The sequence below is a fragment of the Grampus griseus genome (assembly GCF_964374135.1).
Source record: "Grampus griseus genome assembly, chromosome: X".
Lineage (NCBI taxonomy): Eukaryota > Metazoa > Chordata > Mammalia > Artiodactyla > Delphinidae > Grampus > Grampus griseus.
This window is the reverse complement of record NC_138999.1, coordinates 41137217-41162627: the sequence shown is the minus strand read 5'-3', so window position 1 is coordinate 41162627 and position 25411 is coordinate 41137217. Positions and strand designations below refer to the sequence as shown.

The window sequence follows — 25411 nt, the reverse complement described above, 5'->3', positions numbered from 1 at the left end:
TTTGCACTTAAAATGCTAACAAATTTGCTGGCTTGGATAGGGTTTGGGGAGAGAGAATGTGAATGAGATGTCCAAACAGATTTTTTTTTTTAAAAAAAAAAAAACGGGCAGCCATAGGGCTTCCCTGGTGGCGCAGTGGTTAAGAATCCGCCTGCCAATGCCGGAGACTCGGGTTCGGGCCCTGGTCCGGGAAGATCCCACATGCCGTGGAGCAACTAAGCCCGCGGGCCACAACTATTGAGCCTGTGCTCTAGAGACCGCGAGCCACAACTACGGAAGCCCATGCGCCTATAGCCCGTGCTCCACAACAAGAGAAGCCACCACAACGAGAAGCCTGCACACTGCAACGAAGAGTAGCCCCCTGCTCTCTGCAACTAGAGAAAGCCCACGCACAACAATAAAGACCCAACACAGCCAAAAATAAAATAAATAAATTAAAAATAAATAAATAAATAGATAAAAATAAAAAGGGCAGCCATAAAAAGTAAGAAGTAATGTCTGGAAGCCCTCGGGAAATATCAGCAACTGAAGGACCAGATTAAATAGTGAGGGGTGGCATTCTGAATAAAGACACTCTTAAAAAATGGAATACTACTCAGCAATGGAAAGGCATGAACATTGACACACACTACAATATAGACTGCTAGCCAGACAGAAAAGAGTGCATACTGTATGATTCCATTTTTAGACAAAACGAAACTATAGTGATAGAAATCAAAATGGTAGTTACTCTTGGGTAATAGGGACCCAGATAAGGACTGGAAAGTAGGTGTGAGGGATCCTTCTGGGATGCTCTATGTCTACTTCTGGGATGTCCTATGTCTTGGTCTGGGTTGTGGTGACAGATACATACATGTGTAAAAACTTATGAAACTTCAACACTTAAGATTTGGTATTTTTAAGGTAGGTTTTACCTTTAAAAAATCTGCTGCTCATACCCTCTCCTCTCATCCAAATTTATCCAATACCACTGGTAGTACCACCTATAAATTAATTAGCATGGGCTCACATGCCCACTTGCAAAAGAAGGATGTGAGGGAGGTCAAGTGGAACCATTGTCACCTCAGAAACTTGGGCAGGCATGAAGCATCTCCATGAAGCCTGAGTCAGTCTGAACGTTGTGGGAGAGCAAATGGCCTCACAGACCTGGATGAATTCTTACCTCTGGAATCCACAGGGCACAGCTGACGTGAGCCCATTTAGTCCCTGTCCTGGTGGTCTTCATGGCTCCACCTTTCTTTGGACATAACAGACATTGTGGATGAATGCCCAGGACACAGGAGCGACACAGCCAGCTGCCTTCTGGGACCTTGAGGATGCCGTAGCAGGCCTGGAGGCACGAGGAGGAGAGGGGGGTAATGGTTAGCATCTTCTCACGGGGTCAATGTCTGCTCCGGTACACAGTCACAGAGTACCCTCCACTTTTAGGAGAAAGAGGCAAATAAGGCCAAACGAGCTCATATCCAGGATTTAGTAATTTTAAAACACTCAAAAAAAAAAAAAAAAGCAACTGCTAGCATCTGTTTTAAGGTCAGCATGTCTGTCTATGAGAATTAACTTTAAGGACGATAGAGTAAGACTAGAAGGAAATACACGCAAAGGTTAGCCCAACTGTTATCTGAGTTTTGTGATTACGTATTTTTTTTTGCCTCCGTTTTCTAAAGCTTTCTCAATGATTATGTATTATAATTAGTCAGTCATATACTCACTGAACAACTTCTACATGTCATGCACTGCTGTGATCAAGAAAAAAGTGTTAAGAAATAAGCAGAATGAAACTTCTGAGGAGCAAATGAGCTGATGTTAAAGAGCCTAACAGTGCCTGCTGCATAAAAAGCACTCTCAGGAAACTGTAGCAGTTACTTGCTTGAGTTGAAGAAAAAGGGACTTACGAATGGATCCTGAATTGAACAGAATATTAGACTAATCACAATAGTCCATAATGAGTTCTTGAAGCTACTTCAAATTCCTTACAGAATGAAGTCGGACAAATAAATAAATGAATTACTATTGGAGGTGCAAGGAGGGAGATTAGTTTGGAAATATTTTAGATTTCCTTTTCACTATCTCTAATTTCGCCCATCCTTCCCCCCTTACTGCTCTACTCTCACCATTAGAGACTATAGCTGGGGGTCACCTGGCTCCCCATGTGGCCTAGCATACCTTCACTACTGACTGATTCACCACCGCAGCTTCAAAGTCTGTGCCTGCCCCAGAAAGTTCACCCACACCTCAGATTCCAGTTCCAACAGTCACCATCATGTTACCCCCGCAACTGGCCCCCTTTCCAAACTCTCTCTATCCATATCACCACCATGCTTCGCAGCTTCCAGATCCAAATTCCTTGACTCTTATTATCCACTTTCCTTCATCTACTGTCCCTTGGGCTTGCTACTAATCCCTACGGAGTGGTCACTAGACTCTGACCTTCCTCTCCATCCCCACCACAACTGCTCCAAACAAGTCATGCCTGGATTGATTTATTTCTAAATTCTCTTCCTCTCCCTTCATACCTTCAATCCTTCTTCTATTTGGCTGCCATATTCTTCTTACTAAAACAAAGACTTCATACCATTGCACAGCAATAAACCCTCTAAAAACCCCTTCTGCTCCCACCCCCAACCCCATCTAAAACCAGGGGCCTACTTCTTGAGACGTGTTTTGTAAGGCCAACAAGCTAAGAATGGTTTCCATATTTTTAAAGGGATGTTAAAAGAAAGAAGAATATGTAACAGGGACTATATGTGGTCCTCAAAGTCTAAAATATTTACTATCTGGCCCTTCAAAGAAAAAGCCTGCTGTTCTTCACCTCAATTCTCAGATCACTGTAGCCCCTGTGTCTGCTCCACTTCCTGACTCCCACCCTCCACTCAATGTTGTTTCCCTCACCAGGTACTTAGTTGACATCATGTATGCTTCTCTACTTTAACTGTTATGTTTCATCTCCTCAGTGATACTGTAAGGTCACTGGGGGTAGGTCCTTTACCATCAATTTATCTGGAAGGTTCTCTACGCTGAGCTTGAGTAGGTGGTTTGGTAGAACAAATAAATTTCACTCAACAACTGAAGCTGGATTCCAACTAGGCTGCTGTCACAAAAGCAGGGCATCATTTTATAAGGTCCCTAACCTTCAAAGCTTTTTCTTTCTCTGAGATTCAGAAAGTCTGCAAGGAAATGAAAGCAAGCTTTCTCCCTAAAACAGAGCCTCTTTCAGACCAGCAGAAGAAAAACCAGAAGCTGGTTCTAGCAATACCCTTTATCACCTGGCCATTTTATTGGGTAGAAAATCATTTACTGAGCTCTTCTGTAGACTTATTCCTGGTCATAAGATCATAGAAGCTTGTATTTCATTGTAGTGTTGTAGTGGCTCTCAACTTTTTCTAGACCACAAAATGGCGAAGGCTGGACTGCATTTTTTTAAAAAAAACTGCACACATGCACGAACATATGTTTTACATATAATTTCAAGGGGTTAATAAATTTAGTGCTAAACATTATATATATGACAGGTATAAAAACTATGAGCATGTACCTTCAGGCAAATTAATTTAGGCCTCAGTTTGAGTGTTCAATACATGGGCTAAGAAGCAGAAAATGGAATACATTAAGGGCCTTGGAATGGTCCCAATTTTCACAGTTTTTCATGAAAAAATTTAATTATTAAAATCCAACATCTATTGATGTAAAATAAACCTCTCTTCTAAAGTACGGACCGTAAGTGTATTATAGTCACAGAGGAACAAACAGTTGATATAATATGGTAGTTAAGGAAGAAAAATTATGTTTAATAAATATAATTGTCAACATGTCCCCAATTCTGTTGAGTAAACCAAATCTTCCAAATCATTTAAAGTCACTTTTCAGTCAACAGAGGGAGCTCTAACCTAAGTATCTCTTTAGAATTCAAGTGAACCTACTCACTTCGGAAGAATTCTCTTTTATATGAAACTTTATGTGGCATCAACGTCCAGCTTTAACACATACCAGCTTATATTCTGCAAGGCCTGGTCAGGTGTTATTGTCATTTCTTTCTATGTGAGGAAAGGGCACCATTTATAGTCATTACTGGATATGTTTTCAAAGCAAAATATCTTTAAGGAGAATTATTATGCTACATTTCATTTTGTTAGTTAAAGAACCTGGAAGTAATTCATTAATATTTTGTCCCAACTGTGAAGGACAAATACAGAAAATATATACAGATGACCTCAGTACTATTACCTTCAATTCTACTAAAGATCCACAATCATTTATCTGAAAACTCTAGGGTAAGAAACATCAGGAAATTCAGAATTGTTCATATCTTAGGAAAGTGATACAGTATATACATGGCATATTACCTATGGGACCAGGGCAGTGCCATATAATCAAATACATTAATATTTCTCTAACAAAATATATGAGTATTTTCACAAAATGGAATAAAGACTACAAATAGCCTCATACGGGGTGAGTTCTGCTACTGCCCTCAAATCAGTTTTGGTGCCAAACTTCGGTAAAAACTTGTAGTTTTCAGAGCTTTAAAATTTTGGAAATGCATAGAAGGGACTGTGGACCTGTACTGTCAGATATTTAAGTTCGTACTTAAGTAGTAAAGATTTTCTCTGTCACTAAAGGTGAGACATAAATGCCAGTAACTGGTAGAGTGAATATACATTTTCAAAATTCACTCTAAAAGGATACAAGTAAAAGGAAGAAAGAGACCCAACTGATCACAGAATATTCTGAGTACCTTTTAATACAGAGGGTTAGGTTAGGTGGCCCATGGAACTAAAATAAAGTCTTAAGTCCTGGTTTCTCTCTATCTCCTGTATTATCTAATCATTTTAATATCTTTGTAGTCAGGATGATCCTTCTAAATTACAAATCATATCCTTCAGGGTTGACAGGACAAAACCGAAGTTCCTTAGTTTGTCAGAGAAGGCCCTTCACATTTGTCCCCTGTATCCCTCTCTACCCTCACTCTCCATGCATTCCCTACTCGACCCCACCACTCTCCACAGTTCTGAACAGCTCAGAGTTGCTTCTAACATACTTTGCCTACTCTCACTACCCCACCTGAACATGTTCTCCTCTCTGCCTGAACACACGCTGCTGTTTTTTTCTGGCACTTCCCTTTGGCCATTAAGATTCAGCTTGGATGCCACCTTCTGGATGGTATCCCTGACCCCCATCCCTCCCATGCACTTCCACAGCAGCATGGACTTCAATCTACAAAAACACTTGGCATACTATGCTAAATGGGCAGTTTCCTTGTAGACCCTACACCAGCTTCTGATCTCCCTGGGGGCAAAGACCATGTCTGCCTCTTCATCACTGTATCTTCAGCATGCAGCACAGTCCTGGAACATGGATGGTGTTGCATACCTATTTACTAGATAAATTAATGAAATGAATGAAACACACAACAGGTTCAGAAGAGTGAAAAATCACTTAGGGTAAGGGAGTTCAAGAAAGGATTCGAACTAGATCTTGAAAGATATGTAAAGTTTTGTTAGCCGGAGGTGGGAGAAGGCATTTTAAATTGGTGTGGCTGAAACATGGAGATAGGACAGCATCAGGAATATTCATCACTGCCCCACTGAGTAACCTTATTTTGCTAGAGCATAGGGCTTGTGGGGGAAGAAAAGGAAAGAGCTGAAAAGAATGTGGATATCACCATCATCATTACTATTAACTTAAAAAAGTAGTGTGGTAGAGAAAGAATGACAACTAGCTATAAGAGGTTGGGTAAAGTCACTTCACCTCTCCTGGTATTATCTGTAAAATTAAGGAGTGGGACGGTTTTTTACAATCCTAAAATTCTATGATGTTTAAAAATGGAGCAGACCTAGTTTCCTGGGAGTGGTATATTTGGGAGACAGAGGAGGGCTCTGGGTGCCAGGATGAGGAGTCCCGACTTCCAGCTGTAGGAAGTGTAAACTCCCCAAGGTTACTGACCATGGGTGTAACCTGATGATATAACAGGGACTCCAAGGCAGAGGAGAGACTCCCAGGCAGGTAGCAAGGAGACTCCCCAGGGGACTGTAAAAGTATCGAACAAGGCAATCTCAATGGCATGGGCATGAAGATACACAATAAAGACCTGGGTTTAGCCCCCTGGAGTAAAGTTAATAAGTCACCTTGGGGATCATAAGAAGTATTATTTCTAAAGGAATTACTGGAGAACAGCCAGGCCAAATCCTTATTTTCACCCTTAAATGCAAGCTGCTACCCAGATATGGGTGCTGGAGATGATCACTGAACTTCAGAAAGGCTGACCGTGGGGAGGTGGCGGTCTCCACTCTCACTAACCTGATGCACACAGATGTTACACTTATCACAGAACACCATATCATTCCCTTCTTCACTGTCTGGAGACCGGCACACATCACAGATCACATCTTCATCATACTCTATGCCTAGCCCTTCCTCTGTCTCAATAGCATGGTTCATATTTTCATGGCAATGGCGTTCCAGGACTTCTACTGTCTTTTCCATAAGATTCTCATCAACTGGCCCACAACCTGCACAGAAATACAAACAATCAATCAACCCATCAGTCAGCTGTCATTCCCAAATCACCTACTGTGAGCCCGGTGCAGGGGTGGGGAGATTCTAAAGGATAAAACCATCTCTTCCCTGATCTAAAACAACCAGATTTTAAAGAATCTTTTACTAGAGCTATTCTAAAATTTACCTATCATCACATATTAGTGTTTGACACATGAAAGGAGAAATACATTTCACCATATTCTTTGTAAGTTATATATACTGACCCTTTCAATTTTCTGTCCAAATCCTAGCCAGTCTCCTCCTAAATCTGTTTCTCTCTCTCTCTCTCTCTCTTTTTTGTGGCTGCGCCATGAGGCTTGTAGGATCTCAGTTCACTGAACAGGGATTGAACCTGGAAAGCCCGGAATCCTAACCACTAGGCAACCAGGGAACTCCCCCGAATCTGTTTTCTCTTATTCCCACTGAGGGAGGACTTTCATTGGACTTTGTAATCTTGAACACTTTATAGTATAATAAAATAATTAGAATCATATAACTATTTGGATATAAATAACAATTCATTCTTAGCAAATTAGTTCCAATGAGCACATCTAATGGTTACACAAGGAAAATTTCATACAAAAAGGTATTAAGCCATAAAAGAAAATTCTAGGTACTGTATATGTGATTATACATATGAAATATTTGTTATTTGTTTTTCAAACCTGACTTTTAGAAAATCCAATAATATTTTCTAATGACAAACTAAAATATAAAGTAAACTTATTAGCATTCATAAAGGTCTAACTGCAAATTCCGAAATTACCTTTTTTGCCTCTTGATTCCTTTTCCTTCTATACTTTTAATTTTTCTTAGCCTTCTATACATAATAACTCAACTAAAAGATTCATATGATGGCTATTGGTAACAACTAAACATTTTTCTTCTTAGGGGGACTGATGATTTTGTGAGAGCACACATATATTTATTCTAACAGCTTATAAACTCAGGAGTACTTCTCAAAGTGATCCAAAACAAATTTATCCAAATATACCACTTCATCTGCAATATAAGATCCTAAGGAACTTTGGAATTCCACATAAACTACCTTTTCAATGTTGTTGCTACTTATGAAACCAAAAACTACTCAGGTAGTATGTTTAATTTTTCCAGCCAAGACAAATTACACTTTTTTTCCCCCTGGAGTGAAGGAGTATAGTGTCTGGTTATAAGAGCACTTGGATTCAAATTCCAACTTGACCTCACATTGGTTATATAAGCTTTGACAAGTTATTTACCCTCTTTAGGGCTTAGCTTCCTTATCTATAAAAATAAGGATAATAATACCAAACTCATTGATTTCTTGTGAGGCAGAGATGAGATCATGTTCATACATTGCTTAGTATAGTGACTGGTATGCAGTAAGCACTCAACTTTTAGAATTCCTTAATCTGAATAAAAAACATGCTTAAGATAATATTGTTTTTGAAAGTTTATTTTAAGCTCTTAGAACCTTACTACAATATCATTCACTCTAAAGGAATGCTGGAGATAAGGTAATCATCTTTTTAAAACTCATCCAAGCCTAAATGCAATGTGGTATCCTGGACGGGATCCTGGAACAGAAAAAGGTCATTAGTGGAAAAACTGGTGAAATTCCAATAAAGTCTGGAACTTAGCTAATAGTACTGTACCTGTGCTGTTTTCTTAGCTTTGACAGATGTATCATGGTAAAGTGAGATGTTAACATTAGACGAAACAAACTGCGTGAGGCGTATATGGTAACTGTATTAAAACTGCAACTTTTCTTGAAAGCTAAAAGTATTTCAAAAATTTTTTTGAAAGCTTATTTAAAAAAAAATCATTCAAAGGGAATTAACTGCAAAATACCAAAGGGACTTTGTTATAAGGCAGTGTCATGTTGAAGGCAGCACTGTAATGACTATAGTGTATATGGATGTTGTATGGTTCATAAACACAACTGTACATTGAGCCATCGATCCACTTGATTATGCCCTCAGACTCTCATTTTCCCTTTCTGTCAGTCTTTTATTCCCTTCTCTTTGTGGTTCCGACCCTAAATTTTTTTGACCCCTCTCCTTCCTCTTAGAAGGCAGAACAAGAGAAGACATAAAACAAAATGTTTTAAAAAGCAAGGAGTTAGTATTGGTTACTGGCAGAGTAACTATCACCACCATGCCAAACTGGATTTAGTATAATTTTAATTTTGTATTCACATGCATTCAGATACCAACCTCAAAAGAAAGAAAGAAAAAAAAGGGAAGAAAAGGAAAACCACTGATCCTTGTTGTACTAACAATGAACAAATGTGATTCAAACAAAAACAAAATCAAATGTATCCTTTACCATATCTCATACAGAGAGTTAAAAACCACCCAGTTTCACAGGACCACTTGGACCTAAACACTGTTTAGACTGAAAACAGGTCAAAAAGAACTGTGTGTAAGTATAAGGTGAGTTTCCTTTCAGCCTAGGATTTCTGAGCATTGCCGGTATGGTACTGTATGGCACACGTTTACTTTAAAATTACTACTATGTTTACTACGAGGTTTTTTATTTGCTTGTTTTTGCTTCATTCTATTCTATTTTTTGAGAGTAGCATGACAACTCTAGAACTCACTGTAGGTAGCTAAGAACTGCTTTGGGGATGTTTTGCCCTAGGCCTGCCATTCTTCTTCCAGGCAGCAAAATACAAGTCCTACATTAAGGCATCCTGGTCACATCAACCTGTCAGTTGCAGTGGTGCTGCCTAATGCTAAAGTTGCAGTTTCTCTCCATCAGGTGGAGATGTCAGAGGTGCCACTACCCTTGGCCCTGCTCACTGATCATGGTACTTTTCAGGGCCGAACGAGCAACCAGTCTCAGAATCCTTCTCAACCAGAAGTCCAATCAGCCATGACCAATCTCACACTCAGAACTGGGAAATGGCCTTGTGAACCCTACATGCCATCCCTGATCTGTGATATTCACCATGAACAGGGAAAGACAAGGTCAGATTTAAATGTTACTGCTCTACTTCAATATATTTATGCATTTCAGGAAATGCCTCATTAAGATTAAGATTAAAGAGAAAAATAAATGAAGAGTCCAGAAAAGAAAGGAAGCCACAAAATGAAAGCAAGTTAAAATGGTCCTGACACCTTTTTTAAAAAATCACAAATCAAGTCAAGGAACAAGTTACTTGTGAGGAAACAACTTACCCATTTCTGCGAGGTCTTCATTGAGTTCCTGGAGCCAGAAGATGTCCATGTCATCTAGGTCATAGCGGCACACAGATGCCGCCAGCTCCATGATGTTGATGTAGCCAGGCTCTGCAGTCTCTGGGCTGGAGCAGTGGATGTACTTCCGGGGTCGGATAAATAGGACCTCCTTTACCTTGTCGGCTACAATCCTAGAAAAGCAAAAGAAAGACACTGATAACAATCAACAAATGACAGATTCCAGGCACTGACTGGATGGGCCCAACAGCACTCAGGCCATACAGTGGAGCTGAATGTTCTCCCTTCCCACCCTGGGGAAATCCCCTGCTCCGCCAAATGAGAGGCATGACAGATCCCTTTCTAGAAAGTAAATGGTTGTACAAATCCAGCTTTGTTATTTGCTGTGAATACTCTGACTGCTAATAAAATGTTTCATTTACGCTTTTGGCTCCTAGGCCCTTACTTCCATTCCTTCTAATAAAATATTGCATTGTGCATTCTTGGTGCAATGGCCACCACATTTATTTAGAAGGGGAACCAGAAGAAGGGGTGATACCTGTACAAAGGCACAGCCGGATTACATACCAAAGATATAGTTTAGCTAAACTCATGATTTTCTACCATGGAGGCCATACTGGATGGTGGTAAAGAGTATAGGCTATAGACTCACACAAACCAGTCTTTTACTGCCACTCACTCGCATGGTGATCTTGGGCAATTACTTAATGTCTAAAAAGTTCAGTTTTCTCAGCTAAAAAGGACGATAATCATAAATTATGATATAATAGTATCAAACTTATAGGGTTATTATGATGATTATATGAAATAAAATACATAAAGTGCTTAGTAAAGTGTATAGTAAAAAACAGATGATCAATAATGCCAGTGTCGGGCTTCCCTGGTGGCACGGTGGTTGAGAGTCCGCCTGCTGATGCAGGGGACACGGGTTCATGCCCCAGTCCGGGAAGATCCCACATGCCGCGGAGCGGCTGGGCCCGTGAGCCATGGCCGCTGAGCCTGCGTGTCTGGAGCCTGTGCTCCACAATGGGAGAGGCCACAACAGTGAGAGGCCCACGTACAGCAAAAAAAAAAAAAAAAAAAAAAAAGCCAGCGTTATTTTTATATCTCTTATTATTTTTACTATTTAGGTAGATGAGTTAAAGCCAAGAGGCCATGGATTTATACAAACTTAAGCCATTTCCCAACCATAAATGATAGTGACTATAAGTCTGAGTCAGGAAAACACAATGGGATGAAAGATTCCCATTCTTCCACCAAATTATCTAGCAGGCCTGAGCAAACCCATTATTTTCCCAAACCCCTCCTGACACTTAAGAGCCCAAGGCAAGGAAACCAAGCAAGGGAAGAAACAGAAATTTCTCATACCAATGACTCGTTCTACAATGAATGTACTAGATAGTACATGAAGCATCAGAAAATGTAACCAAGACGAAATCTGAATTATTAGTCCCTGGAAATTTTAAAGAACAGGGTAGGCCATCTAAAAAAGAGAGAAAGGGGGTAATCCGAGAGGAAATCAAAAAATACCTAGAAACAAATGACAATGAAAACACGACAACCCAAAACCTATGGGATGCAGCAAAAGCAGTGCTAAGACGGAAGTTTACAGCAATACAATTCTACCTCAAGAAACAAGAAACATCTCAAATAAACAACCTAACCTTACACCTAAAGAAATGAGAGAAAGAAGAACAAAACTTCCCCAAAGTTAGCAGAAGGAAAGAAATCATAAAGATCAGATCAGAAATAAATGAAAAAGAAATGAAGGAAACAATACCTAAGATCAATAAAACTAAAAGCTGGTTCTTTGAGAAGATAAACAAAATTGATAAACCATTAGCCAGACTCATCAAGAAAAAAGGGAAAGGACTCAAATCAGTAGAATTAGAAATGAAAAGGGAGAAGTAACAACTGACACTGCAGAAATACAAAGGATCATGACAGATTACTACAAGCAACTCTATGCCAATAAAATGGACAACCTGGAAGAAATGCACACATTCTTAGAAAAGCACAACCTGTCAAGACTGAACCAGGAAGAAATAGAAAATATAAACAGACCGATCACAAGCACTGAAACTGAGACTGCGATTAAAAATCTTCCAACAAACAAAAGCCCAGGACCAGATGGCTTCACAGGTGAATTCTGGCAAACATTTAGAGAAGAGTGAACACCTATCCTTCTCAAACTCTTCCAAAATATAGCAGAGGGAGGAACACTCCCAAACTCATTCTACGAGGCTACCATCACCCTGATACCTAAACCAGACAAAGACATCATAAAGAAAGAAAACTACAGGCCAATATCACTGATGAACAGAGATGCAAAAATCCTCAACAAAATACTAGAAAACAGAATCCAACAGCACATTAAAAGGATCATATACCATGATCAAGTGGGGTTTATCCCAGGAATGCAAGGATTCTTTAATATATGCAAATCAATCCATGTGATACACCATATTAAGAAATCGAAGGATAAAAACCATATGATCATCTCAACAGATGCAGAAAAAGCTTTCGACAAATTTCAACACCGATTTATGATAAAAACCCTGCAGAAAGTAGGCATAGAGGGAACTTTCCTCAACATAATAAAGGCCATATATGACAAACCCACAGCCAACATCGTCCTCAATGGTGAAAAACTGAAACCATTTCCACTAAGATCAGGAACAAGACAAGGTTGCCCACTCTCACCACTATTATTCAACATAGTTTTGCAAGTTTTAGCCACAGCCATCAGAGAAGAAAAAGAAATAAAAGGAATCCAAATCAGAAAAGAAGAAGTAAAGCTGTCACTGTTTGCAGATGACATGATGCTAAACATAGAGAACACTAAAGACTCTACCAGAAAACTACTAGAGCTAATCAATGAATGTGATAAAGTTGCAGGATACAAAATTAATGCACAGAAATCTCTCACATTCCTATACACTAATGTTGAAAAATCTGAAAAAAGAAATTAAGGAAACACTCCCATTTACCACTGCAACAAAAAGAATAAAAAACCTAGGAATAAACCTACCTAAGGAGACAAAAGACCTGTATGCCGAAAACTATAAGACATGGATGAAAGAAATTAAAGATGATACAAATAGATAGAGAGATATACCATGTTCTTGGATTGGAAGAATCAACATTGTGAAAATGACTACATCACCCAAAGCAGTCTACAGATTCAATGCAATCCCTATCAAACTACCACTGGCATTTTTCACAGAACTAGAACAAAAAATTTCACAATTGTGTATGGAAACACAAAAGACCCCAAACAGCCAAAGCAATCTTGAGATAGAAAAACAGAGCTGGAGGGATCAGGCTGCCAGACTTCAGACTATACTACAAAGCTACAGTAATCAAGACAGTATGGTACTGGCACAAAAACAGACATATAGATCAATGGAACAGTATAGAAAGCCCAGAGATACACCCACGCATCTATGGTCACCTTATCTTTGATAAAGGAGGCAAAAATATACAGTGGAGAAAAGACAGCCTCTTCAATAAGTGGTGCTGGGAAAACGGGACAGCTACAGGTAAAAGAATGAAATTAGAACACTCCCTAATACCATACACAAAAATAAACTCAAAATGGATTAGAGACCTAAATGTAAGGCCAGACACTATCAAACTCTTAGAGGAAAACATAGGCAGAACACTCTATGACATAAATCACAGCAAGATCCTTTTTGACCCACCTCCTAGAGAAATGGAAATAAAAGCAAAAATAAACAAATGGGACCTAATGAAACTTCAAAAAATTTGCACAGCAAAGGAAACCATAAACAGGACAAAAAGACAACCCTCAGAATTGGAGAAAATATTTGCAAATGAAGCAACTGACAAAGGATTAATCTCCAAAATATACAAGCAGCTCATGCAGCTCAATATCAAAAAAAACAAACAAGCCAATCCAAAAATGGGCAGAAGACCTAACTAGACATTTCTCCAGAGAAGATATACAGATTGCCAACAAACACATGAAAGAATGCTCAACATCACTAATCATTAGAGAAATGCAAATCAAAACTACAATGAGATATCATCTCACACTGGTCAGAATGGCCATCATCAAAAAATCTACAAACAATAAATGCTGGAGAGGGTGTGGAGAAAAGGGAACCCTCTTGCACTGTTGGTGGGAACGTAAATGGATACAGCCATTATGGAGAACTGTATGGAGGTTCCTTAAAAACTAGAACTGCCATATGACCCAGCAATCCCACTACTGGGCATATAACCTGAGAAAAACATAATTCATAAAGAGTCATGTACCACAATGTTCATTGCAGCTCTATTTACAATAGCCAATACATGGAAGCAACCTAAGTGTCCATCGACAGATGAATGGATAAAGAAGATGTGGCACATATATACAATGGAATATTACTCAGCCATGAAAAGAAACGAAATTGAGTTATTCGTAGTGAGGTGGATGGACCTAGAGTCTGTCATACAGAGTGAAGTAAGTCAGAAAGAGAAAAACAAATACCATATGCTAACACATATATATGGAACCTAAAAAAAGAAAAAGAAAGAAAAAAGATTCTGAAGAACCTAGGGGCAGGACAGGAATAAAGATGCAGACGTAGAAAATGGACGTGAGGACGTGGGGAGGGGGAAGGGTAAGCTGGGATGAAGTGAGAGAGTGGCATAGACTTACGTATACTACCAAATGTAAAACAGATAGCTAGTGGGAAGCAGCCGTATAGCACAGGGAGATCAGCTCAGTGCTTTGTGACCCCCTAGAGGGGTGGGATAGGGAAGGTGGGAGGGAGATTCAAGAGGGAGGAGATATGGGGATATATGTATTTGTATAGCTGATTCACTTTGTTATAAAACAGAAACTAACACACCATTGTAAAGCAATTATACTCCAACAAAGATGTTAAAAAATTATAATAAAAAAGAGAAAGGGACTTCCCTGGTGGCGCAGTGGTTAAGAATCCACCTGCCAATGCAGGGGACACGGGTTCGAGCCCTGGTCTGGGAAGATCCCACATGCCGTGGAGCAACTAAGCCCGTGCGCCACATCTACTGTGCCTGCCTCTAGAGCCTGTGAGCCACAACTACTGATTCCATATGCCACAGCTACTGAAGCCCGCGCGCCTAGAACCTGTGGTCCGCAACAAAGAGAAGCCACCACAATGAGAAGTCCGCGCACCACAATGAAGAGCCGCTCTAGCTCTCTGCAACTAGAGAAAGCCCACGCGCAGCAGTGAAGACCCAACGCAGCCAAAAATAAATAAATAAATAAATAAATAAAAAATAAAAAAGAAAGAAATAGATATATGTGTCATCATAAAATGATGAAAATTGTTTCTCTGGAAGGCTTCTGGAGCTTCTAGAGTTACTATGTATGTACAAGGATTCATAAACATAAATGTATTCATAAGAATACACATAAATATATACAGAGGCATAGTCCACCCTGTAATTTTAGATTGAATATTTCCTCCTAAGCATTCTTCCAAAAGCTTATGATTCCAAATAATGCATGTGGAATAAAGTTAATAACTACACACATTTGCATATTTTAATTTTTCTACCATATGGAGTTTTAAAAAGCCAACAACAAGAAAGTATTTGAGGAAAAAAGTGGAACTCTAAATATTAACTGAAGCTAAAAATTTGGGAGCTGCTATCAGAGGCCTGCTTCCAACTGAAATGAACCCAACCGAAAAGGACAAGACATGCATATGAATTCTCCAGAGACTATGAGATTAAATATGCTGCACTTTTTGGTGCATGGCTTATGAGGTAATTATAGAATATCTAAGTTTTTTCAAGATTTATCTTTTTCTAAAAGGAAGAATATTTTGCTTAATTATTCATCTTAATTGCCTCAAATTCTACATGGAACAAGGCAGACTATAAATGTTCTTGATTTAAACTAATATGTTTATTAAGCTTCTGGAAGAAAACAAAGGGGAATATCTTTATAACCTTGGGATAGACAAAGATTTTTTAAATAAGACACAAAAGCCATAACCTCCAAGACTGAAAAACGTGTTTATCAACAATGTATAATAAACTTTCACAAATCAATTAGAAAACAACAGAGAAGTCAATTAAAAACTGGGCAAAAAACCTGAATAGACACTTCACAAATAAGGCTATCCAGATGGCGGTTCTCGACCTCATGAGTTAACATGGAAATGCAAACTGAAATCATAATCACCATTACCTGCCAGAATGGCTAAACTTGAAAAGACTGATCAAAAATTGAAGATACTAAGTGCTTGTAAAGAAATGGAGCAAATCGACCACTGCTGCTGGGAGTGTGAATTGGTACAATCATTTTGGCAAACTATTTGGCAGCAGATATTATGGCTGAACATGTGCATACCTTATGACCTAGCAAAGCCACTCCTAGGAATATACTTAACAAAAAAGTACACATATGTATCCTAAAAGATGTATAAAAATGTCCATATTAGCATTTTTCATAATAGCTGAGAACTGAAAGCAACCCAAATATCTATCAAAAGCAGAATGGATAAATAAAATGTGGTATATCACACAATGGAATATGACACAGAAGTGAAACTTAATGAAATGCTCCATGCAATAGCATGGATGAATCTCACAACCATAATGATGAACAAAACAATCCAGTCTCAGTATGAAGGTTAAAAACTGGCAAAACTGTCACCTATGGTGAAGGAAGTCAGTGGGGAGGAGCAGAAGGAGGGCTTCTGGGGTGCTGGTAATGTTCTCTTTCTTGATCTGGGTGCCAGTTAAGCAAGTGTATTTAATTCATGAAAACTGAGTTATACATTAGTTATCTTTCTGTGTGTATATTATATTTCAATGCAAAATTTATAACAATGATGATGTTATCTCACTCATCTTTCATATGTATCTTGAACTAAAGGTCTGAATCTAAGGACTGAGCCTATGACAATAAAAAAAATTATAGGCCGAAACAGTAATACCAAAGGCAAGGAAATGCATGGGTAAAAGGTGGTTAATACACACTCACAAGGAGAAATTCTTATAACGATAGAGGGAAGGTCTATGAGAATAAATGAAAAAATATTACTTTGGGGTTTTGTAAAATGCAGCTTTAACATCTTCAAGTACACATAACATTGCTATAGCTGGACGAAATCCCAGGATCATCCCTCAGTGATTTTCTTCTCTGGCCACTATACACTTGGTAGAGGGACACTCTTTGAATTGTCACCAGACCACTGAACAAATCAGCAAAAGCTCACAAGCCTAGAGATATGAGCAATTTTGTTAGAGTAATGTAGTAAGTGCAGTTTTCAATTCGGATGCTTGAGTGTAAACGAATGCTGTAGTAACTTTCTGGATGACTGATTTTGGTGAAAGGACCCACAACCACACCTGCTTAGCCTCATAGAAAGAAAGCCTATCCACCTGCTCCTCAGGGTAGGTCAGCTACCTCTAGCCCATGTGAACACTCCTGTTGACACTGAGGAGGCAAAAAAAAGAAGCTGCAACCACTCTAAGCCGACCTACAGCCTCTTCCAGTGTCTTATGCACAGTGAGTCCTCAGTGTGTCTTCAGTTGATCTAAATATTTAACAGGTAGAGACTATGCTTCATTTCCTAATGAGTGGATCAGAATCATCTGTGAATAGCACAGAAATTGCACAAATACCACAACATCATGGATTTTTTTTAAAGGCTTGAAATAAGTGCCTTAAAAGCTAACTAAACAGGAGGCCCTTATAATAAAATCTCTAGGAGTAGTTTCCCAAGATGCCCCTTGTTAATCTTGCCACTCTGCTTCTCTACAAGACTCCATGCCTCATTTATGAAACAAAAGACAATTACAACCTCTGTGACAGATGGTATTTTAAAAATTCCACACGCTCTTCTACAATGTGACTCTCCCACTGCCCCATCAAGTGGTGAAGTCTATTTCTCCTCCTTTTGAATCAGGAAGGGCATGTGACTGTTTCCACCAATAGGATACAGCAGAAGTGACGCTATGAGAATTGCAAGGCTGAGTCATAAAAGGGAAAACAGCTTCATCTTTTTGCTGGAACATGTGCATGTGGACCCCTGTGTCTGAGGCCTGTAGAGAGTCTGCCTATGCTGAGGTTGTCATGCTATGAGGAAGCCAAACCAAATGGAGAGGCCATGTGCAATCTTTATGTCATCCCAGCCCAGGTGGCAGACACGTTAGTGAAAGCCTTTAGATGATTCCAGCCCCCAGCCGCTGAGTCACCCCCAAACTTCCAAGTCTTCCCAGATGAGGCCCTAGACATAGTAGAACAGAGACTAGCCATCCCCACTGTGCCCTGTCTGAATTCCTGACCCACAGAACCTATAAGTATAAAAACATGGTTGCTTGGTGCTAAGTTTGGGGGCAACAGTAACTGGAAAAACAATTTATACAGCAATAGTAACTGGAAAAGCTACCAAAAGACTGCTTTAAACTTTAAATAAGATAAATGTGTGTATAAAAGTGCTCTTTATTGATTCTCATAATTGAAAGCAAAATGGTAGACTGCTGCTGCCTAAAATGGAATGGGAAAGGAGGTGTGTGAAGAGTGGGGCAAGGAGAGTGGGGGAGGTGAGAGAAGCATGATGATAAAATATAGCAGTGGGAGGCAGGCTTGTGCTCCCATTTATCATTAGGGGCCATTCTTCCTTTGACTTACTATATGAAATCTGATATATTTTGAAAAGTAGAACCAAGGGGATCTCCTTTGATACTGAATATGGGGTATGAGGCAATGAAGAATCAAAGATGACTCTAGGAATTTTGGCCTGAAAGACTGAACAGGAAGAATGAATCTGCTATTAGTTAAACGTAGAAAATTACAGGTGGAACTAGTTTGGGAAGAACATCACTAGTTCAGTTTGGGACACTTTAAGTCTGAGATGTCTATTGGACATCCAAGTGGAAACATTGCATTGGTGGTTAAATATTTGAGTCGGGAGTTTAGTGAAGACAGTACTGCTCTCCATAACCCAGTTAGTCCAACATTTATATTCCAAGGAGAACTAGGCCTCTCTGGATACCTAATCATCCTCTCTTCCAGTATCACTAATGACTCAGAAGTATATGATAATATATTGTTAAGTGAGAAAAGCAAGTTACAGAATGTTCCCACTTATTTGTACATACATATGTACATGTTGTATAAGCATATATATTATACAGTTAATATTTGTATTCTGATTATTTTTGTTTTTACAGTAAGTCAATAATTCATCTACAATTTAAAAATCATATACACATACATGATAAATATAACATTAACCACTTATGTGTAATATAACTTATAATGCATGCTTCCTTTTAACCAAACATGAAGCGTTGCTTTCCTTCCATTGGAACCTTACTGTGAAAGAAACTGATTTAAATATACAAATGAACACAAAATGAAACAAAACAAAAACTATCTGAAACTTGTTTATCATTGATGAGCATCAAAATCATCCACGGTCTACCTAAAAAACATGAAATGGGGTTAACATCATCTTTATTTGTTGAACTTACTTCAAAAAATTCCTTGTGGTAATGAAAAGGCTTACTTAAAAAGCTGTAACTTACAGTGCAAGTTGGCTCCATTTCAGAATTCTCTGTACCCCTCCCCTCAATCACCACGTATATGCACTACACTACCCTAAACTAAGGGACAAGAGAATAGCAGAAAGGATAATGGAACAGAGAGGAAAACCTAACCTGAAAGCTGGAACAAAAACCCTAAAAGGATTTGCTCCACCTACTCTGTTGTATCTTTCTTCACCCCTTTTCAGTTTTAGCACCCAAGAATCAGGTCAATTAATTTATATACATCCAAAATTACTTCTGTAAGTTCATTAGGAAATAAAATTCTGAAGCATTTTGACAATCTTGTGAATTAGGTAATAAATAAAAAGCAAGTGCTTAGTTTTACTAGTATTTAAGTTTCTCTAGCTGAATGATTAATCTGTCTGTAGTCAATAAGACAAGTAACTCAAATACAAACATTACAAATATTACTATTGTGATGGATTGAAGATAGTCATAAATCCTTTGATAGTCCTTCTGTTAAGAGGTAGGGTCTATTTCCCTCCCCTTCAGTCTGGGAGCTCTCTGCAACTGCTCTAATAAAATATGGTGGAAGTAATACTGTGACATTTTCTGAGCGCAGGCCTTAAGACTGGCACCTTCCACTTCTTTTTTTTTTTTTAACCAAAATTATAATTATTATAATTGCGGGATTATCACACATAAATTCATTTATATTTACTGTAGAAGAAACTGCACATTTTCAAGACTGCTTTGAATTCAGCTAAATTTGGTAACAAAATGTTGTTACCTAAAATGAGTGTCAATATTCCTTTGATCTCAACTACAGAGTCAAGTAATCCCCTAGGGAAAACAGACTGAAGTTCAATGCTTACACATAAAAAATTCAGGGGATTTGGGCTTTGAAGAGTATGAGGCTTTTGTTGTCTTGACTAGTGCTTCTAGATTTTTAGTAAGACTTTTCCATTCTCTACTTTCTCTTTATGTTTGATATACAATCTAATGCTTGTGAGTATTTTCAAAGCTTTGGTAGTTTTAAATTTCTTGTAAATCTGATAATCAAACTTCATTTACATTGATTTCTTAGAAAAAAAATTCTATCCAGGTTCAAGCACAACAGTAAAAATGAGCTAGTAACAGTCTTTTTTGCCATAATATTGGACTTTGCATATTATTTTAAAATTATATAGCTTCCAAAAAGAATGGCACCCTTATTCCCTCCTTTGCTCCCAAAAGAAGTTAGCTAAACATCTAGATTTTCGTAAATTGCAAAAAATGAGGCACAGAAGCTAATTATGCTTAAAAAACAGTATGTAAATAATTTATTTGGCTTATACCAACATTTTCATATTCTGGATCTGACAGTTTTGTGTAAGCAGTAAAGTTAGTGTTGTCTCCTCCTGATGAATGTAGAATTAAAAAAAATTTTTTTTAATGTCATTTATTTAAAAAAATGTCATCTATTAAGTAGACTAAAAATGAGAGGTAGGGTGGGAAGGAAAAGCAGGAGTTGAGGACACAAGTGTCTAGGCTGACTCTCAGTTTCCTTTTTGATAATTTTTAAAAAACACGGAATTCCTTCTCTACTTTGTGTTGCCTGAGAACCACTATGGTTTGGTAAAGTCTATAACAGTAATTACATTTAATCACCACGAGTACATTTGTTTTAAGCCTATAAATACTATGTTAGTAACACTAAACTATCTCCATTGGCTTATTTGTAAAAAGAAAAATATATATTTATATTCTTACAAGGTTAATACTGAGGGCTGAGGAAAGGGAATGAGAAGCAGTGTTTAATCACAGTTCCTCTGGACTCAATAACCAGACTGGGGTCTTGCTCAAGCCACCTGGTCAAGCAGTGTCTGAGGAAGAGTCATAGGAGGCAGAGATGATGAAATGGCCACTGCTGGAGTGGCACCTTCCACTTCTCATCGCTTAGAAAACTCACTCTTGGAGCCCAGAGCTGCCAGGTAAGAAGTCAGAGTATCCTGACCACGTGGATAGGTCCTAAGACTAAATGGGAATCTGGGTAGTACAGATCATAGCATCAACTACAGGGTTACAGTGGTGAATAAAAGCAGTAAGGTTCTGGGACTTACCTGGTGGCACAGCAGTTAAGACTCTGAGCTCCCAATGCAAGGGGCCTGGGCTCGATTCATGGTCAGGAAACTAGATCCCACATGCATGCCGCAAGTAAGAGTTCACATGCCACAACTAAGGAGCCACTGAGCTGCAACTAAAGGAGCCTGCAAGCCGCAACTAAGGAGCCCACCTGTCACAACTAAGGAGCCAACATGCCGCAACCAAGGAGCCCACCTGCCAGAACTAAGACCAGGCACAACCAAAATAAATTAATAAATCAATAATCAGTAAGGTTCCTCTGAGACTGAACCAGGAAGAAAGAGAAAATATAAACAGACCAATCACAAGCACTGAAATTGAGACTGTGATTAAAAATCTTCCAACAAACAAAAGCCCAGGACCAGATGGATTCACAGGCGAATTCTATCAAACATTTAGAGAAGACCTAACACCTATCCTTCTCAAATTCTTCCAAAATATAGCAGAGGGAGGAACACTCCCAAACTCATTCTACGAGGCCACCATCACCCTGATACTAAAACCAGACAAAGACGTCACAAAGAAAGAAAACTACAGGCCAATATCACTGATGAACAGAGATGCAAAAATCCTCAACAAAATACTAGAAAACAGAATCCAACAGCACATTAAAAGGATCATATATCATGGTCAAGTGGGGTTTATCCCAGGAATGCAAGGATTCTTCAATATACGCAAAGCAAGCAATGTGATACACCATATTAACAAATTGAAGGAGAAAAACCATATAATCATCTCAATAGATGCAGAGAAAGCTTTTCACAAAATTCAACACCCATTTATGATAAAAACCCTCCAGAAAGTAGGCATAGAGGGAACTTACCTCAACATAATAATGGCAGTATATGATAAATCCACAGCCAACATCATCCTCGATGGTGAAAAACTGAAACTATTTCCACTAAGATCAGGAACAAGACAAGGTTGCCCACTCTCACCACTATTATTCAACATAGTTTTGGAAGTTTTAGCCACAGCAATCAGAGAAGAAAAAGAAATAAAAGGAACCCAAATCAGAAAAGAAGAAGTAAAGCTGTTACTGTTTGCAGATGACATGATACTATACATAGAGAATCCTAAAGACTCTACCAGAAAACTACTAGAGCTAATCAATGAATGTGATAAAGTTGCAGGATACAAAATTAATGCACAGAAATCTCTCACATTCCTATATACTAATGATGAAAAATCTGAGAAAGAAATTAAGGAAACACTCCCATTTACCACTGCAACAAAAAGAATAAACCTACCTAAGGAGACAAAAGACCTGTATGCAGAAAACTGTAAGACACGGATGAAAGAAATTAAAGATGACACAAACAGATGGAGAGATATGCCATGTTCTTAGACTGGAAGAATCAACACTGTGAAAATGACTATACCACCCAAAGCAATCTACAGATTCAATGCAATCCCTATCAAACTACCACTGGCATTTTTCACAGAACTAGAACAAAAAATTTCACAATTTTGTATGGAAACACAAAAGACCCCGAACAGCCAAAGCAATTCTGAGAAAGAAAAACAGAGCTAGAGGAATGAGGCTCCCAGACTTCAGACTATACTACAAAGCTACAGTAATCAAGACAGTATGGTACTGGCACAAAAACAGAAATATAGATCAATGGAACAGGATAGAAAGCCCAGAGATAAACCCACACACATATGGTCACCTTATCTTTGATAAAGGAGGCAAGAATATACAATGGAGAAAAGACAGCCTCTTTAATAAGTGGTGCTGGGAAAACGGGACAGCTACAGGTAAAAGAATGAAATTCGAACACTCCCTAATACCATACACAAAAATAAACTCAAAATGGATTAAAGACCTAAATGTAAGGCCAGACACTATAAAACTCTTCAGAGGAAAACACAGGCAGAACACTCTATGACATAAATCACAGCAAGATCCTTTTTGACCCACCTCCTAGAGAAATGGAAATAAAAACAAAAATAAAGTGGGACCTAATGAAACTTTAAAGCTTTTGCACAGCAAAGGAAACCATAAACAAGATGAGAAGACAACCCTCAGAATGGGAGAAAATATGCAAATGAAGCAACTGACAAAGGATTAATCTCCAAAATATACAAGCAGCTCATGCAGCTCAATATCAAAAAAACAAACAACCCAATCCAAAAATGGGCAGAACACCTAAATAGACATTTCTCCAAAGAAGATAGACAGATTGCCAACAAACACATGAAAGGATGCTCAACATCACTAATCATTAGAGAAATGAAATAAAAACTCCAGTGAGGTGTCACCTCACACCGGTCAGAATGGCCATCATCAAAACATCTACAAACAATAAATGCTGGAGAGGGTGTGGAGAAAAGGGAACCCTCTTGCACTGCTGGTGGGAATGTAAATGGATACAGCCATTATGGAGAACTGTATGGAGGTTCCTTAAAAACTAGAACTGCCATATGACCCAGCAATCCCACTACTGGGCATATAACCTGAGAAAAACATAATTCATAAAGAGTCATGTACCACAATGTTCATTGCAGCTCTATTTACAATAGCCAATACATGGAAGCAACCTAAGTGTCCATCAACAGATGAATGGATAAAGAAGATGTGGCACATATATACAATGGCATATTATTCAGCCATAAAAAGAAATGAAATTGAGTTATTTGTAGTGAGGTGGATGGACCTAGAGTCTGTCATACAGAGTGAAGTAAGTCAGAAAGAGAAAAACAAATACCATATACTAACACATATATGGAATCTAAGAAAAGAAATATGGTTCTGAAGAATGTAGGGGCAGGACAGGAATAAAGACGCAGATGTAGAGAATGGACTTGAGCACACGGGAAGGGAGAAGGGTAAGCTGGGATGAAGTAAGAGAGTGGCATTGACATATATACACTACTAAATGTAAAACAGATAGCTAGTGGGAAGCAGCTGCATCGCACAGGGAAATCAGCTCGGTGCTTTGTGACCACCTAGAGGGGTGGGATAGGGAGGGTGGGAGGGAGACACAAGAGGGAGGGGGATATGGGGATATATGTATATGTATAGCTGATTCACTTTTTTATACAGCAGAGACTAACACACCAGTGTTAAAGCAATTATACTCCAATAAAAATGTTAAAAAAGAAATCAGTAAGGTTCTTGTGCTCATGTAGCTTTGAGTTCGTAATACCACTACCAAGGAGTAACACAGAAATGCTAATGTGTTCACCAAACCCTGTTTCTTTTTCCATCTAGGCACATAGCAAGACTGCATTCCCCAGTATCCTTTGCAGTTAGGTGGGCCATGTGAATGAGTTCTGGCTAATGGCGTATGTGTGGATAATCTACTTCAAAGTCTAGCCCCCCTCCAAATCTACCTGCATAACCCTCCATACTGCCTTTTCTTTTCCTGCAGACTGGATTTAGAAGTTTGGGGGTGGAAAAGGGAGTGGGAAAAGACCTGGCAGACAGAGGAGTCACTCATAAAAAGAGCCTGAGTCCCTGAATGCCTATGTCAGGCAGAGATGACTCACATCCCAAACCCACACTGGATGGAGACATGTGCAAAAAATAAAACCTTCATTGTGTTAAGATGCTGAGACTTTCGGAGATGTTTGTTATAGCAGTTGGCCTATCCTGACTAATACATACATAACGGTAAAAAATTATTTCCCAATATTTTCATGTATGTTTCCACTTAAGTAACTATTTTGTTGCATTAGATTCATTCTTAAATTTCTCTAACAGATTTATATTTCAGAATATTTTCTCCAGAGCTATCCATCAGTAGAAAATAACTAACCAATGAGGTTTTAATTTTACTAAAACTAACATGGAGGAGTCAACCCAAAATAATATATTAAAAGATTTTTGTTTTTACATTCTGATACTTTTCATATGCTATTGTGAACTGCTATAACACTCTTTATTAAAAATATTTAGCACAGGTTTCCCTGGTGGCACAGTGGTTAAGAAGCCACCTGCCAATGCAGGGGACATGGGTTTGAGCCCTGGTCCAGGAATATCCCACATGCCATGGAGCAACTAAGCCCGTGTGCCACAACTACTGAGTCTGCACTCTAGAGCCCACGAGCAACTACTACGCTCA

General features: G+C 38.7%; 1 protein-coding gene across 1 annotated transcript in view; it reads right to left on the bottom strand.

Moving 5' to 3' along the window:
* Window positions 1-25411, bottom strand: part of JADE3 (jade family PHD finger 3) — a 71392-nt gene that overhangs the window by 21968 nt on the left and 24013 nt on the right. Inside the window, exons 4-6 of the mRNA XM_082681521.1 lie at window positions 9696-9886; window positions 6295-6506; window positions 1163-1330 (exon numbers count right to left, since the gene is read on the bottom strand). Coding sequence (XP_082537647.1) covers window positions 1163-1330; window positions 6295-6506; window positions 9696-9886 — 571 coding nt within the window. The remainder of the gene's footprint in view (window positions 1-1162; window positions 1331-6294; window positions 6507-9695; window positions 9887-25411) is intronic.